At 41.8% G+C, this 13,658-nt stretch overlaps 1 protein-coding gene across 2 annotated transcripts; it reads left to right on the top strand.

Moving 5' to 3' along the window:
* The first annotated feature begins 7,917 nt into the window (after positions 1–7,917).
* LOC108941749 (high mobility group protein B1-like) lies at positions 7,918–10,632 on the top strand. 2 transcript variants are annotated; one of them, XM_018764563.1, is made up of 5 exons: positions 7,918–8,214; positions 8,653–8,814; positions 9,110–9,249; positions 9,578–9,752; positions 10,478–10,632. In XM_018764563.1, the coding sequence occupies exons 1-5, from the start codon at positions 8,098–8,100 to the stop codon at positions 10,613–10,615; spliced, it is 732 nt and encodes a 243-aa protein (XP_018620079.1). In that variant the 5' UTR covers positions 7,918–8,097; the 3' UTR covers positions 10,616–10,632. The 2 variants fall into 2 exon arrangements, with proteins under 2 accessions (XP_018620079.1, XP_029111438.1); XM_029255605.1 differs by having other exon boundaries at positions 8,083–8,214; positions 8,728–8,814.
* Positions 10,633–13,658: the final 3,026 nt, after the last annotated feature.

The raw sequence follows: 13,658 nt of genomic DNA, 5'->3' as shown, positions 1-13,658 counted from the left end.
TGACGAATGTGCCTAGTGGGTCATATTTTGAGACTTCCAAAGGTGTCGATGCGATGGGTGTCACCAAAGGGAAAGCACAAACAGGGCTGACCACCGAAAACATGGCGTTCCACCTTTCAAGAAGACCTCAAGACCATGAACATCAAATGGACAGATGTTGAGATCATTGCTGCCAATAGAGCCCATTGGAGAACACTCATTGCCCAATACATCACCCGATGTGGGAGGAATTAACTATAAATACATAAACATATACAGATACACATAATTTTGAAAATCTCCCTCCCTTTCACCCCCACAGGAGATGGTGCATGTATCTTCCTCAAGGTTAGGTCTTCTATCAGAGGCCTTGGAGTTTGAGGGTTCTGCACAGTATCTTGGCTGTTCCTAGGACTGCATTCTTCTGGACAGAGACTTCAGATGTTGTTCTTGGAATCTGCTGGAGCCAATCTCCCAGTTTGGGGATCACAGCCCCGAGTGCTCCTGTTACCACTAGGACCTCTCTTGGCTTCACCTTCCACATCGTTCCAATTCTTCCTTCAGCCCTTAGTACTTCTTGACCTTCTCATGTTCCTTTCTGATATTGCCATCACTTGGGATTGCTACATCTACTATAACTGCCCTCTTCTTCTCCTTGTCAATCACCACTATGCCTAGGTTGGTTAGACAGCAACTGCTTGTCAGTCTGGAACTTGAAGTCCCACAGGACCTTAGCTCTGCTGTTTTCAACTACCTTTGGTGGTGTCTCCCATTTGGACTTGGGGACTTTCAGTCTGTATTCTGCACAGATGTTCCTGTACACTATCCCAGCCACTTGGTTATGCCTCTCAGTCTACACTGTCCCAGCTTGCATCTTACACCCTGCTACTACGTGCTGGACTATTTCAGAAGAATCTTTGCACAGCCTGCACCTTGGGTCATGTCTGCTATGGTAGACCCTGGCCTCTATGGATCTGGTATTTAGAGCCTGTTCTTGTACTGTCATGATCAGAGCCTCTGTGCTCTCCTTCAGACCAGCCTTTTCTAGACATTGGTAGGATTTCTTGGTGTCAGCCATTCCTTCTATCTGTCGATGGTGGAGCCTGTGGAGGGGCTTCATCTTCTATGATGTCTCCTTTATCACCCTCTCTCTTCTGCTGCTCACTTAGCTGTTTGTCTTGGGGGGGGCATCCTCCCAATGTACTCTTGGATGCTCCTTGTTTTATCCTGGATAGTGGCTCTGACACTCACTAACCCTCAGTTCCCCTCTTTTTGCTTATCGTACAGTCTCAGGGTGCTGGACTGTGGATGGAACCCTCTGTGCATTGTGAGGACTTTCCATGTCTTGACATCTGTAGTATCTATCTCCATCTGTGGCCAGCTTATTATTCCATCTAGGTATCTGATGCAGGGTGTACATGTTGATGGCTTGGATCTTATTCCTACCATTGACCTGGCTTCTCAGGACCCACCTTACTCTCTGGAGGTATTTGGTTGTAGCTGACCTTCTTGCTGCCTCATCATAGTTCCCATAGACCTGTGGGATACCCAGGTACTTGTAGCTGTCCTCTATATCTGTAATTCTGCCTTCTGGTAACTCTACTCCTTCAGTCCTGATCACCTTTCCTCCTTTTGCTACCATTTGACTACACTTATCCAGTCCAATTTTGTATTCAAATTACTTAAAAAAGAAAAATATACACACACACACACACACATATATTCATTTAGCAGACACTTTTGTCCAAAACAATGTGCATCTCAGCAAGAATACAATTTGTGCATTACATTAAGAGAAAGAGACATGGCTACAGACATGTGACTCTTAAGTAAACCTAGTTTGTTACCTTCCACTTGATGCACCGATGTTCATCGCTCGAGTAGGTGAATAAAACGCAGGATACATGAATCCTGATAACCTCCTACCATTTTTTTTTTTTTTAAAAAAAAGAAAAACACACACACACACACACACATACACACACAACACCAGGTGTCCTACTATGATCACTTGTGGACAAGAGCGAAGCTCGAGGGATTCTTTGACTCCCACTCTGTCATGATTCCGTCCAGGAAGTGAAACGCTGGACTCAAGTGCAGAGCGAAGGCGTACTTCGCTGAGGGGAATCTGAAAGTCGTTGTCAGAAGAACAGGTGAGGGTCACTGAGCAGCAAATGTTGTACAGGGAAAATCCAAGAGCCATAAGTCAAAGAACACACAGTGGGTCGGGGGACACGAGGAGGAGGCAAAGGTTCAGGAGATAGGTCGGGGAACAGGAAGAAGGAAAGGGCGATCAGGAGGGGTAATCAAGACAATGCGAGAACCGCAAGTAGTAAGGCTGAACAGAGGTTCCGCATCTTGGTGCACTCCAAGGTCCCCTTTTATGTGCACGTCTGGTGATCAGTAGCAGGTGTTCCCTGTTGTGCGGAGGTGGAGGGTGTGACACACTCACTCCTCACAAAGCTCATGTAGGCTCATATTACATTCATATTACTGTTCATGCGTCCAGTTTTTCATCCCACAACATCAGTGTATACTTTTTGCACACAAACACTTTCTGCAAAGTGAGCTGTTCAAAAATTGATTAAATCTTTGCCAGTTTCACAGTATACAGACAATATAGGCCTACAGATTTTGTAGAAAGGAATTCACTTGGTTATTGATGGGAATCCTGTGGTCAATTTCAAGGTAAAGGTTTATGTTTTAACAACTAGACTGTTTGTTCTGTGTCTGTGCACATTTTTTTCTGCTTTTAAGATGCAGCTTTTCTTTGTTTAGGACTTACTGTCATGAGTTTCTACATTATTTTCCTTGACTCATTAAAACATTTTGTAGTTTCTGTGACATACACCTGTCATCTTTCACACTGTCTTTTGTTGCTTTGGAAAGTCATATATTAAAATACTAATTATCAGACCTTTTAATACCTGAAACATATGCTATATTATTGAAAAGAAGAGCCAGTCATAACTACTATAAATTACACCTTCTTGAAGGAAACAAACGTTAACTTTCACACGCAAAAAGTTCAGAACAGTAAAATATTTACAGGAAAGACCCAGCGTAGCTAATCCAATCATAAGTCAAAATAACTGTTCGGAATAGGTCTTAGAGCCGCATTTCGCCGAACTATGACCTGAGTCTTATTAGGCAACGTTCATTAAGTCACACATAACTATTGTAAGGCACTGCCAAAACAGAAAGATTATACTGTCACAGATGTTTCTTCGAACTCTTATACAATCTAACTGACCACATTGCCAATTGCTCTGAATTCTGCTGAATGCTCTGAGTTCTCTATGCCATGTGCTACAGAACCGTTTCATCAAGCGTACTTTAACTGTCTGCATAACTTTGTGCACGTTACTGCTTTAATGTAAATAGTTGCATTATGGGAAATCTGTAAATAATGTCCGTAACCGCTGGGGTTACGTCGGGGGGAAATGGTGGGTTGACTGGCTGCCACTGTGTTAAAGAGAGCTAAGAGGCGCTAAGGCAGGCTGGCTGTAAGCGCAGGTCTTGGAGGAAAAGGGGTCCTCGGACTGAGAGCATTATTCCCTTTGTGTTGGTGTTCAAATAAACCGTTCGTTATGAACGCTGCCTCCGCGTCCTCCTTCGCCCCATCCAAACCCACGGCGCTGCGCGCCACAATAATATGTCACACTTCCCAGCGACACTGGATATATTGTGTGAATTGCAGTCAAGGCGCTATTCTCAGTACATGTACTAGAGCGGTCTGCACTATGGCAGACTCTAACACACGAAGCATCCAGCCTATAGTCCCTATAAGATCTTTTTTCGTATAAACGCGCTTTCTAAAATTTTGGTGACGTTTTGCAGATGACAGCCAATCATATCCCGTTTCAGATCAGAACAATGAATACTCGAGGGCGAATCAAAACAACCGTAGAATTGGCGGAAGCCAATAAGAGAGTAGCTCTACGGAGACCGTGGAGGCTCGAGACGGTGGGTACTGCGTATAGTTATTGATCATAGAGCTATTACACTGAAGTAATCCTGTACTAACAGAGAGTAACGAGCCTTGGGTAAGTGAGTCGTTAATACGCCTGATATTGGTACGTAAACCCGTAGCGAAGTAAACACTGAGGAACTCAAATTACGTCATAAGGAACGTTTTAAAATGATATCGCAGTGAGTGAGAAGTTAAAGAAGGGAGTTTTTTCCGCTGCTCCGTGAAATCAGTCAGGATCATATAGTCTAGAGCTAAGTCTGATATCTAGCAAAGGTGATTTAAATAGGTAACGTTTGCTAGGGTAAACATACGTTGTCGCTTATATTTCCGGCCATGAGTTACTAATAAATTACATTTTTGCTGTGAAGGGTGTCAGGTTCAGAGTGAGTAATTATGATTAATAATGATTAAATTACATATTTTATTATTCGTAAAGTGTCATGCATGGCTCCTGTTTACGAATAACAGCTTCCTCAGGATTACGTTGAAAAGTGAGAAGCTAGTTAACTAAGTTGTGCTGTGATATTCAGTCGCTGAACTGGCTGGGCAGTGAGTTGGACAGCGGACGGGAATGCTGTCTGCTCAGTCAGTGTGAGTGTCTCTCTGAGCCGCTAGGACGACGCAACGGAACGTGGTACATTGGCCGTGTCCCATATCTGTAAAACTATTAATTTAATGATATAATTCAAAAGTTCTTTTGTTTTCCCAAGAGGAACCTATGGAGGAATAATGAATACGCGAAGAAGATAGTCCTTCCATAGGAAGACAGTAATATGGCTGACTATTATCACAGATATGAACCGAAGGCTGCGCCAGTACGCAAATAGCGGGGGCTACGCTGAGTGCGCACCGTCCTGTCAACTAGTTCTAATCGGCGGCATCTGTAAGCAGATAACGGGGCCTCCGGGCGTCTACGTCAAAAGCGTACTATGTGAATAAATTTTAGAGACAGCTCTTGTACGTAAGTAGAACTTGCGCTGATAGAACGATTTAGTTTTCTTTCTTAAGGGAGCCCTAGTCCGGGCTCGGCGACGCGGGCTGCGAGCGGAATCGCTCACTGTAACGTACAGTGGAGCTCAGCACTGTGACTGTTAACACACCGCTATGGTGAACTGGCGTCGCGGAAAAGGGAACGGCCGAAGGCAAGCTCTTTCTTTCGGAAACATTTCGCCTGTTGAAATGAGCGGAGGAAGCGGGCGGAGACATTTGAAGGGGACTTTCTTTCACGAAGAAGCCTTTCTCACAAATGGAAGGAGAAACAGTCCGTCGTCGGCCTCCGTTTTGCTCGCCGCCGTCTGAGTCAGTGGCCATGAGGGCCGCTCGTCGCTGCCGGACTCGGCGGGGTTCGCTACCCCGAAACGGCGCTAGTTTAAAGCGGGTTTTCACATTAGGAAACAAAGATTAGAAAGAACAACTTTTAACATTTTTTTTTTTTACCTTTAGATATTTGTACTTATTGAAAGAAGTTTAACACAAAAAAAAACAGTAAGTCTCAATTGTCTATTCTACATTTAGCAAACGGTTTTCTCCAAAGCGACGAACATCTTTCTCATAGGAAATACAATTTGTGCATCTAGGAGAAAGACATAGGCAGCTGCACATCTGACTCTTACAGTTAGTTTCCTTCACCATATCATATGCACCTACACATATATCACACTAGTAGCTGCATACAATGAAATGATGACCATTCTCAAGCAGAAATAGGCATACATTTAGTGTTTATTAGTGTTTTTTTTTTTTAAGGCATAGGACCACATGTTAAGTTTTCGGTCACACAGCAGGTAGTATTGTAACAGATTGGATATTAGCCGGGGTTAAGAGACAAAATGTGTATTTATTAATATATAACAATGGAAGGTTAAGAGCCGTGCTGTGTACTGGCCCCAGAGTGCTCTCTCTCGCTCTCGCTCTCTCACACACGAGGAGAATGTATATTTCTTTCAGGCAGCAATACCAGTTGTATAACAGCATGGGCTGTAGTGGGAATATCAGCCCCAGAAATTAGCACCGATTAACATAAATTCATGGTTGAAAATGTGACTTTCTGGCATTACTAATGCTTAGTTTGAATGTGCTTCCACTTGTATTTTGTTGGAAACACCTTGAACTGAATTGAAGACTTTTTCCATTGCGCTGCTGTGCTATACAACGAAATTATAGTGGTATTGCCTGAGTTCTTCAAACAAAAATGTAAAACACAAATTCTTAAGTATAAAAATGGAAAATTAAAAAATTTAATTTGAATACGGTAAATAAATAGGTAAATAGATAGTACAGTTTAATACAAGAAAAATCGGGCAGTGTTCAGTTGTTTCACATCTCTGGGGAAGAAGCTGTTTTTCATCCTTGTGTGTGAGTAAATTATCCTGTATCACCTTCCAGAGGGCAGCAGTTTAAAGAGGTGGTGTGCAGGGTGAGTGGAGTCCCTGATCATTTTAGAGGCTCTGCTGTGACATCTGGACAGTTGAATATCTTCGACCGCTGGTAGCTGTGTGCTGATGTTTTGAGTCATCCTGATAACCCGTTGCAGAGCCTTCTGGTCTTGTGCATCTGATGTACCATGCTGTAATGCAGTATGTCAGTACACTCTCTTCTGTACATCAGTAGAATTTCACAAGATAATCCTGGGGCAGTCTTGCTCTCCTCAGTCTTCTCAAGCAAAAGAGGCCTTGTTGTGCCTTTGCAATAACAGCAGAGGTGTGTGTGGCCCAAGAGAAGTCTTCTGTAATGTTCACCCCCAAGAATTTGAAACTGGGGACTTTCTCCACAGCCTTGCTATTTATGAGCACAGGACTAGGGTGAGTTCTCCTTTTCTTCCTGAAGTCCACCACAGTCTCCTTTGTCTTCCTTGTGTTAAGGATGAGATTGTTGACGGAGCGCCAGGCTGCCAGGTTTCGGACCTTGTCCCTATCTGCAGTCTCATCATTGTTGTAATTAAACCAGTGACTTTCATATAATTTGTGAACTTCACAATGGTGTTTGTTGTATGGGCAGGTAGACTGTCATCGGTGAAGAGTACATACAACAGAGGACTGAACACACACCCCTGCAGAACACCAATGTTCAGGGCGATAGTGGAGGATGCGCATCTTTGTAGTATACCAATTTTGCAAACATTGTCTTTTCCCACAAAAGGCTTATGTGGTTGTAATAGTAAAAGATGGAAAAAATTGAATTGTTACACTATTTTTAATGACATAAGATATAGTTATTTCATGTTTAGTTTTTAAAAGTGGTCTCGTGCTTTAATTTTCTGTCTTACACAGTTACAAAATTAAACAAATTTGCTCAAATTAATCAAATGATAGAAGTAATTTTCAGACAGTACTTTGGGTTTTTTTTTTTTTTAACATTTGGGTGTGGGTGTATTGCACAGGCACGTTCTTAGCCTTTGATGAAACATGGAAAGGGACTTCAGTTCAGTTTGGCAGCAACATTGAAGGACATCCTGAAGTGTTGAACCACTAAGAAGCTGTATTTTGGTAGGACGGTGGATATTGAATCCTTATCAATGTTTTTTAAAATTAGTATTTGTAGTGTAAGTACTTGACATGGGTATTTTTTGCAACTAGTGCTGTGTGTGTATGTATGTGTATATATACATACACATACATATACACACAGCGCTCTATAAATATATATATACACACACACACGTGCACACAGATCAGCCCCAATATTAAAACCACTGACAGGTGAAGTGAATAACATTGATTATCTTGTTACAGTGACACCTGTCACAGGATGGGATATATTAGGCAGCAAATGAGCCGTCAGTTCTTGAATTTGATGTATTTGAAGCAGGAAAAATGGGCAAGCGTGAGGATCTGAGCGACTTTGACAAGGGCCAAATTGTGATGGCTAGACGACTGGGTCAGAGCATCTCCAAAACGGCAGAGCTTGTGGGGCGTTCCCGGTATGCAGTGGTTAGTACCTACCAAAAGTGGTCCAAGGAAGGACAACCGGTGAACCGGCGACAGGGTAATGGGCGCCCAAGGCTCATTGATGCGCATGGGGAGCAAAGGCTAGCCCGTCTGGTCCGATCCCATGGAAGAGCTACTGTAGCACAAATTGCTGAAAGCCTTAATGCTAGCCATGATAGAAAGGTATCAGAACACACAGTGCATCGCAGCTTGCTGCGTATGGGGCTGCGTAGACGCAAACCGGACAGAGTGCCCATGCTGACCCCTGTCTGCCGCCGAAAGCACCAACAATGGACACGTGAGCGTCAGAACTGCACCATGGAGCAATGTAAGAAGGTGTGTGTGTATATAACTACTGTATGTGTAACAGTGTCATTTGACTTCTGTGCTTCCCTTTACGTCATTCATGCCCCTATCTAGAGACGCATAACAAATTTATTTTAGTTTACTTTGAATAAAGTTTAATTTAGAAAGCACTGATTACACTGTATCAATTATCTGTATCAATGTGCTTATCAATTATACAGTCATGCCAGATTGCTCAGTGAGAGCTTATTTGATCAAGTACTGTACAGAGGAGCCTTTTTTAAGCCCTTTTGTTCTGACAGCAATTGTTTTTCTTCATGAAAGTGAATAAATAAGGTCTTTTATGATATGATACTTGTAAAATGATTGGTCTCAAGTCTTTCTATTGGCTGACATAATTATCTTTTTGTGGTTTGATAAGTTAAATACAGTGGTGCAGTTTAGCACAGTGTTTTTGCTTCTAACCAGTCCGAAGTGCCAAAGATAGGAAAAGATCCGAAGAAGCCGAGAGGCAAGGTGTCCTCCTATGCCTACTTTGTGCAGTCTTGCAGGGAGGAGCACAAGAAGAAACACCCAGATGCTAGCATCAACTTCTCAGAGTTCTCTAAGACGTGCTCTGAGCGATGGAAGGTAAGAACATAAAATGAGCACACAACTAGCAGAAACGACAGGTACGCTTGATAGAGAAGTGACACTATGAAATTTTCAGACCTCAGTGAGCCTGTTGTCAGTCTATTGCATTGTCATACCTGAGGGACCAGAAGGGTATACAGCTGGTTCCATTAGTTGGACCTAGATTAACTTTAATCACTTGAGTTAAATGCTGATTGCTGTATATAGGCTCAAAACATGGTGGGATTAATGCCATAGTCGTAGTTTGATCATTGGATGGTTAAATTGCCTTAGAAAGTAACTTTTCTTTCAGGCAATGTCTGCCAAGGAAAAGGTAAAATTTGAAGATTTGGCCAAGCAAGACAAGGTCTGTTATGAAAGAGAAATGGAGAGCTATGTCCCACCAAAAGGCATGAAGCGAACAAAAGACCCCAGTGTTCCTAAGAGACCCCCGTATGTACATTACTTTGCCTCACATATTTTGTGAAAATTGGTGTTTGATGTACTTCAGGAAGACTTACTAAATTTCAAGTGCGTGTTTTTTGTCATTCCTCTATATAGTTTGTATACAGTGGAACGAATATCATTTCTCCGGGACCATGGTGCAGCACAGAACAGTATGCAAGACTGCATAAAGTGCAAATTCCCAACAGTGTGGGACGAGTACAGGACAATAACTATACAGAACAGAACAGTAGATACACAGGACATGGGCTGTAAACCGTTTTCTAGTGTGAGTTAACAGGGATAAAGTACTATGTATTTTGGTTTGGTCTTTCAGATCTGCATTGTTCATATTCTGTGCTGGCCACTTTCCAAAAATTAAGAGTGGGAATCCTGGACTGTCTATTGGAGACATAGCAAAGAAGCTGGGAGAGATGTGGAACAGCACATCTGCAGAAGACAAGCAGCCATATGAGGAGAAAGCAGCTAAACTGAAGGAGAAATATGATAAGGCAAGTGGTTGAAATTACTAATTATTGTTCTTGCTAGAGGGGGTGCGGTGGTGCAGTGGGTTGGACTGCAGTCCTGCCCTCCGATGGGTCTGGGGTTCAAGTCCTGTTTGGGGTGCCTTGCGGTGGACTGGCATCCTGTCCTGGGTGTGTCCCTTACGCCCTGTGTTACCGGGTAGGCTCCGGTTCCCTGTGACCCTGTAAGGGACAAGCGGTTCTGAAAATGTGTGTGTGTGTGTTCTTGCTAGATGTAAAATGTTTTTAGTGGTATCTGGACAATTTTATTTTAAGCAGCGCAAAAAGCAGTAGATATTCCCTTTGTGCAAAAATCCATAATGGGTCTCATGTTAAGCTCAACACTGGTCTAGAACAGTGGTCATTGGTTTCTGGGAATTTTTAGGTTACTTTCATTTAATATACTTATTTTTTAAAGTAGAAGCTTTCAGGTTTGTCGATGTGCTTTTATTGTTTGCAGTGCATGAATTTTAATATTGTCTGTTAGTACTGTTTGATCATATTGTTAGTAGAAACTATCTTTAGGACATACTGTAAGTAATGTAGCTTAGAATGGTTTTCTTTTTGCTTTTTTGGCCTTTAAAGCTTTCTGTAAATATATATACAATCAGGTTTGTTGTATCAGCCATTGATGTAACTGTAAACCCTGACAGAAACAATTTGACCCAAAACTTTACCCCTCTCCTGGTTCTGATCTATTGTATTCCCTTTAGGACATTGCGGCCTACCATGGCAAAGGCAAGCCAGCTCCTGCCACAGTGACAAAGGCAAAGAAAAGCGATGATGAAGGGGTACATTATGATGAGAAAGAAGGGGAGCATTATGAAGAGGAGGATGATGATTATGAATAAATTTGCTACGCATAGAGCCTACGTTCTTGTTTAATATCATTCAGCCTCCCTTTCCCCTTATGTACACTCATTTCTCCAAGTAAGAAAATACAAAAAAAGTGTTAGGCTGTATATATCAGATGTTTTTAAGCTGTACAGGTTCCTCCCCCCTCCTTTTTTTGTAACGTTAACACTACAGAAGTGTCTTAACCCTACGTTTTTACTTTAGTGGTAGGTCATGAACCACTTGGCCATTGCCTGGCACTGGTTGTGAAACAACATATGCAGGAATTGGAATTCTAGTTGATGCACAGCACAAAATCTTTTTTTTATGTGGGGTAGTTGTTTGTTTGCAGATGTATTTTTGTTTTGTTTTTTAATATTCAACTTTTGCTGTAACATGAGGTGCTGTACTTTGAATACCACTCTAATTGCAAGAATAAAAATGCAGCTGTTTTTGTTGACAATCTGAATGCTTCTAAAGTAAAATCTTTTTGTAAAAAACCAAACTGAACAAAACTGAAGTGAAACATGAAACACTGTAACACTTTCCGAATACTCCTAAGGTTGGGATATTTATTCTTTCTTTACATGTAAGAATAATCTTGCTCTCTAAAAGCAAATGAGAAAAAGGTCAAGAGGAGTTGCATTTTTGCTTGTGATCCTAGTCATGGTCATTTCTCTTGACATTAATAGCTTTACTGTATATAGCTAGAGAAGTGTGACAAATTTTGGTGCTTTTCCTGAAAAGTTAGTGTCCTTTAAGTCTGCCAGTGCAGTGCAAATGGCAAGGATTTTTTCAGGCATGCTGTCATGCAAGGGAATATTGTATAGGAGGGCTAGAGATTGTGTAGTGGATGTGACCTTGTACTGCTAGGTTTTTGGAACAATTTTCTCCTGTGAAATATGCATTTAAATGAGCAAAAAGTTGGTTTAGATAGAAAATGTGTTTTTTTTTTTTTTTTTTTTTAATCACAATATAACAAGAACAGCTGGTAGTGTAGTAGTTAGAGCTGTTGCCATTGGACCCAGGCTGCAGGTTTAATTCCCATCTTTAGCTGTAGTACCCTTCATCAGGGTACAGTAGTTAAAATTGCTTTAGTAAAATTACCCAGCTGTAGAAATAGGTAAATAATTTTATATCACTTTGAAGAAAAGCATCAAATAAATGTAAATGGTACTTTAGTATTTACTGTATTTTCTTCAGACTTTGTTGCTTTATACATTTTTTTTCCAGTGTTGTGCAATGTTGGTAATGTCTGTTCTTTTCTGTTAAATGTCACTGAAGTAGAACCCAACACTTCAAATTCCTTCTAAAGAATTTTCCACTCACACTTAGCTAGAAAATGTTGTCTTATTTTATTTTGAAAAATTCCAGTTTTTTCCCAAGCAAGTGATATTGAGTTATGGTGACAAGTCTATCCCAGCAGCTGATTCTCCCCAGATGTGATCAGAGTGGCTTTAGTTCTTCATTTAAGGGTGTGGTGTTAAAAGAGTCACCTTATCCAGAGGGAGAGCCAAGCCATGGAGTCTGTACCAACCCAGAGGGATCCAGCTGACTAGACATACAAGCAGTCAGGTTCCCCTGGAGAAGGCTGGCTTTGGGGGGTGCAGTGAACATGAACCACTGGTTGTGGATGTCCCTGCTCTGACATTTGCATTGTAATAATTATATAAACGAGCCACCACATCAGTGCTACAAGAGGAAAAGGGACATATAAAATACAACAGCAGAGGACTCCTCAAGGGTCTCCCCTTGACAGCGTTCATTGAGACGGAAGATGCGGCTATTATCCGGGGGGATGCACACGTAGAAGATGGGAGCACTATGGCCTTTCAGGATACCTGTGGGCTTGCTGTCACGAATCAAGAGCTTCACGGTAAATAATAGATCTCCAGCAGTGATATGCAGTCCTTTTGCATCCTGCTATATCTCTCCTTTCTTTCCTCTAAAATATGGGTCCTGACCTTGTTCTCCTTGCTCAGTGCTCCTCTATTGCTTCTTCAACGTTCAGTTGATCCTGACTCTAGTGTTGACATTGTTCAACTGCAGGCATAGCCTGATATATAGGTGCTTAATAGAATGTAATCAGGGAAGTAACTGGACAAAGAACAACAACACTGCATAGTCCAAGACAGTAAAACACATCGATCTAGATAACTGTAAGCCATTTCTGTATCCTCAGAGATGGCAACAGCTCTCAGAAGGCTGAACTGGTGCAGTCACCCATAATCCTACTGTCAGTCTATCTTCTGAAATGGTAAGAACTGGTCCAACTCCTCAGTGATAAGGAGTTCATGCTTGTAACTGAAGTCAAACATCTTCACACCTTTGTAGATGGAGAACACGGTCTGGTCCCAGGCTATCCTTTGCTAGGGTATGCCTGGGCCAGCATCCGCTTTCTTGGTCTTACCCTCCAAAGGTCTTCCGCTCCTTCACATTGCTCATCGGTATCATGCATCCTTATGGATATGAATGGCAAGAGCTCTGTGCAGTTCATCATAAGGCTCACACAAAGACACAAAAACAGCTGCACGTGCACACAGAGATGCACACGGGCACAGACACCTAACACGCTCATTTTCCCACTGATAAATGACTCCTCCGAGATCCCCAACCCCCACTGACTGTCTCTTCCACCTCATGTTATTCAAATCCGATTAAGTAATGAAATTCTAGTTAGTCTGACAGATACCTTTGCTCACATTAAGTACATTTACATTTGTTCATTTAGCAGATGCTTTTCTCAAAAGCAAGATGCATTTCATAGAAAATACAATGTGTGCATTACATTAGGAGAAAGATACAGTAGTTGCAGATGTGATTCTTGAGTACAGTTTGTTTCATCATGTGAAAGAATGTTCACCACACTAGTAGCTGCATAAAACTTTCAGAATCTCAACAGTATCCACAAAATATGCCATATAAATTGCAATTTCCCCCCTGCCTTTGAGGCCTTAGTGCTAAGTGGAGGCAGGGGGACAGACCTTGTTTCGGCACTTTAAGGTTTAATGAGCAAAAAAAAAAAAAAAAAAAAAAAAGCCAGTTGATAATTACCTCATT

The sequence above is a fragment of the Scleropages formosus genome, chromosome 10, assembly GCF_900964775.1.
Source record: "Scleropages formosus chromosome 10, fSclFor1.1, whole genome shotgun sequence".
Taxonomy (NCBI): Eukaryota; Metazoa; Chordata; class Actinopteri; order Osteoglossiformes; family Osteoglossidae; genus Scleropages; species Scleropages formosus.
The sequence above is the reverse complement of the archived record's forward strand: the minus strand, read 5'-3'. Positions and strand labels throughout refer to the sequence as shown.

Coding starts and splice junctions, on each gene's coding strand:
- LOC108941749 (XM_018764563.1), top strand. CDS start 8,098: ATGGGGCTGCGTAGACGCAAACCGGACAGAGTGCCCATGCTGACCCCT. Junction 8,215..8,652: donor CCATGGAGCAATGTAAGAAG/GTGTGTGTGTAT, acceptor GCTTCTAACCAG/TCCGAAGTGCCAAAGATAGG. Junction 8,815..9,109: donor CGTGCTCTGAGCGATGGAAG/GTAAGAACATAA, acceptor CTTTTCTTTCAG/GCAATGTCTGCCAAGGAAAA.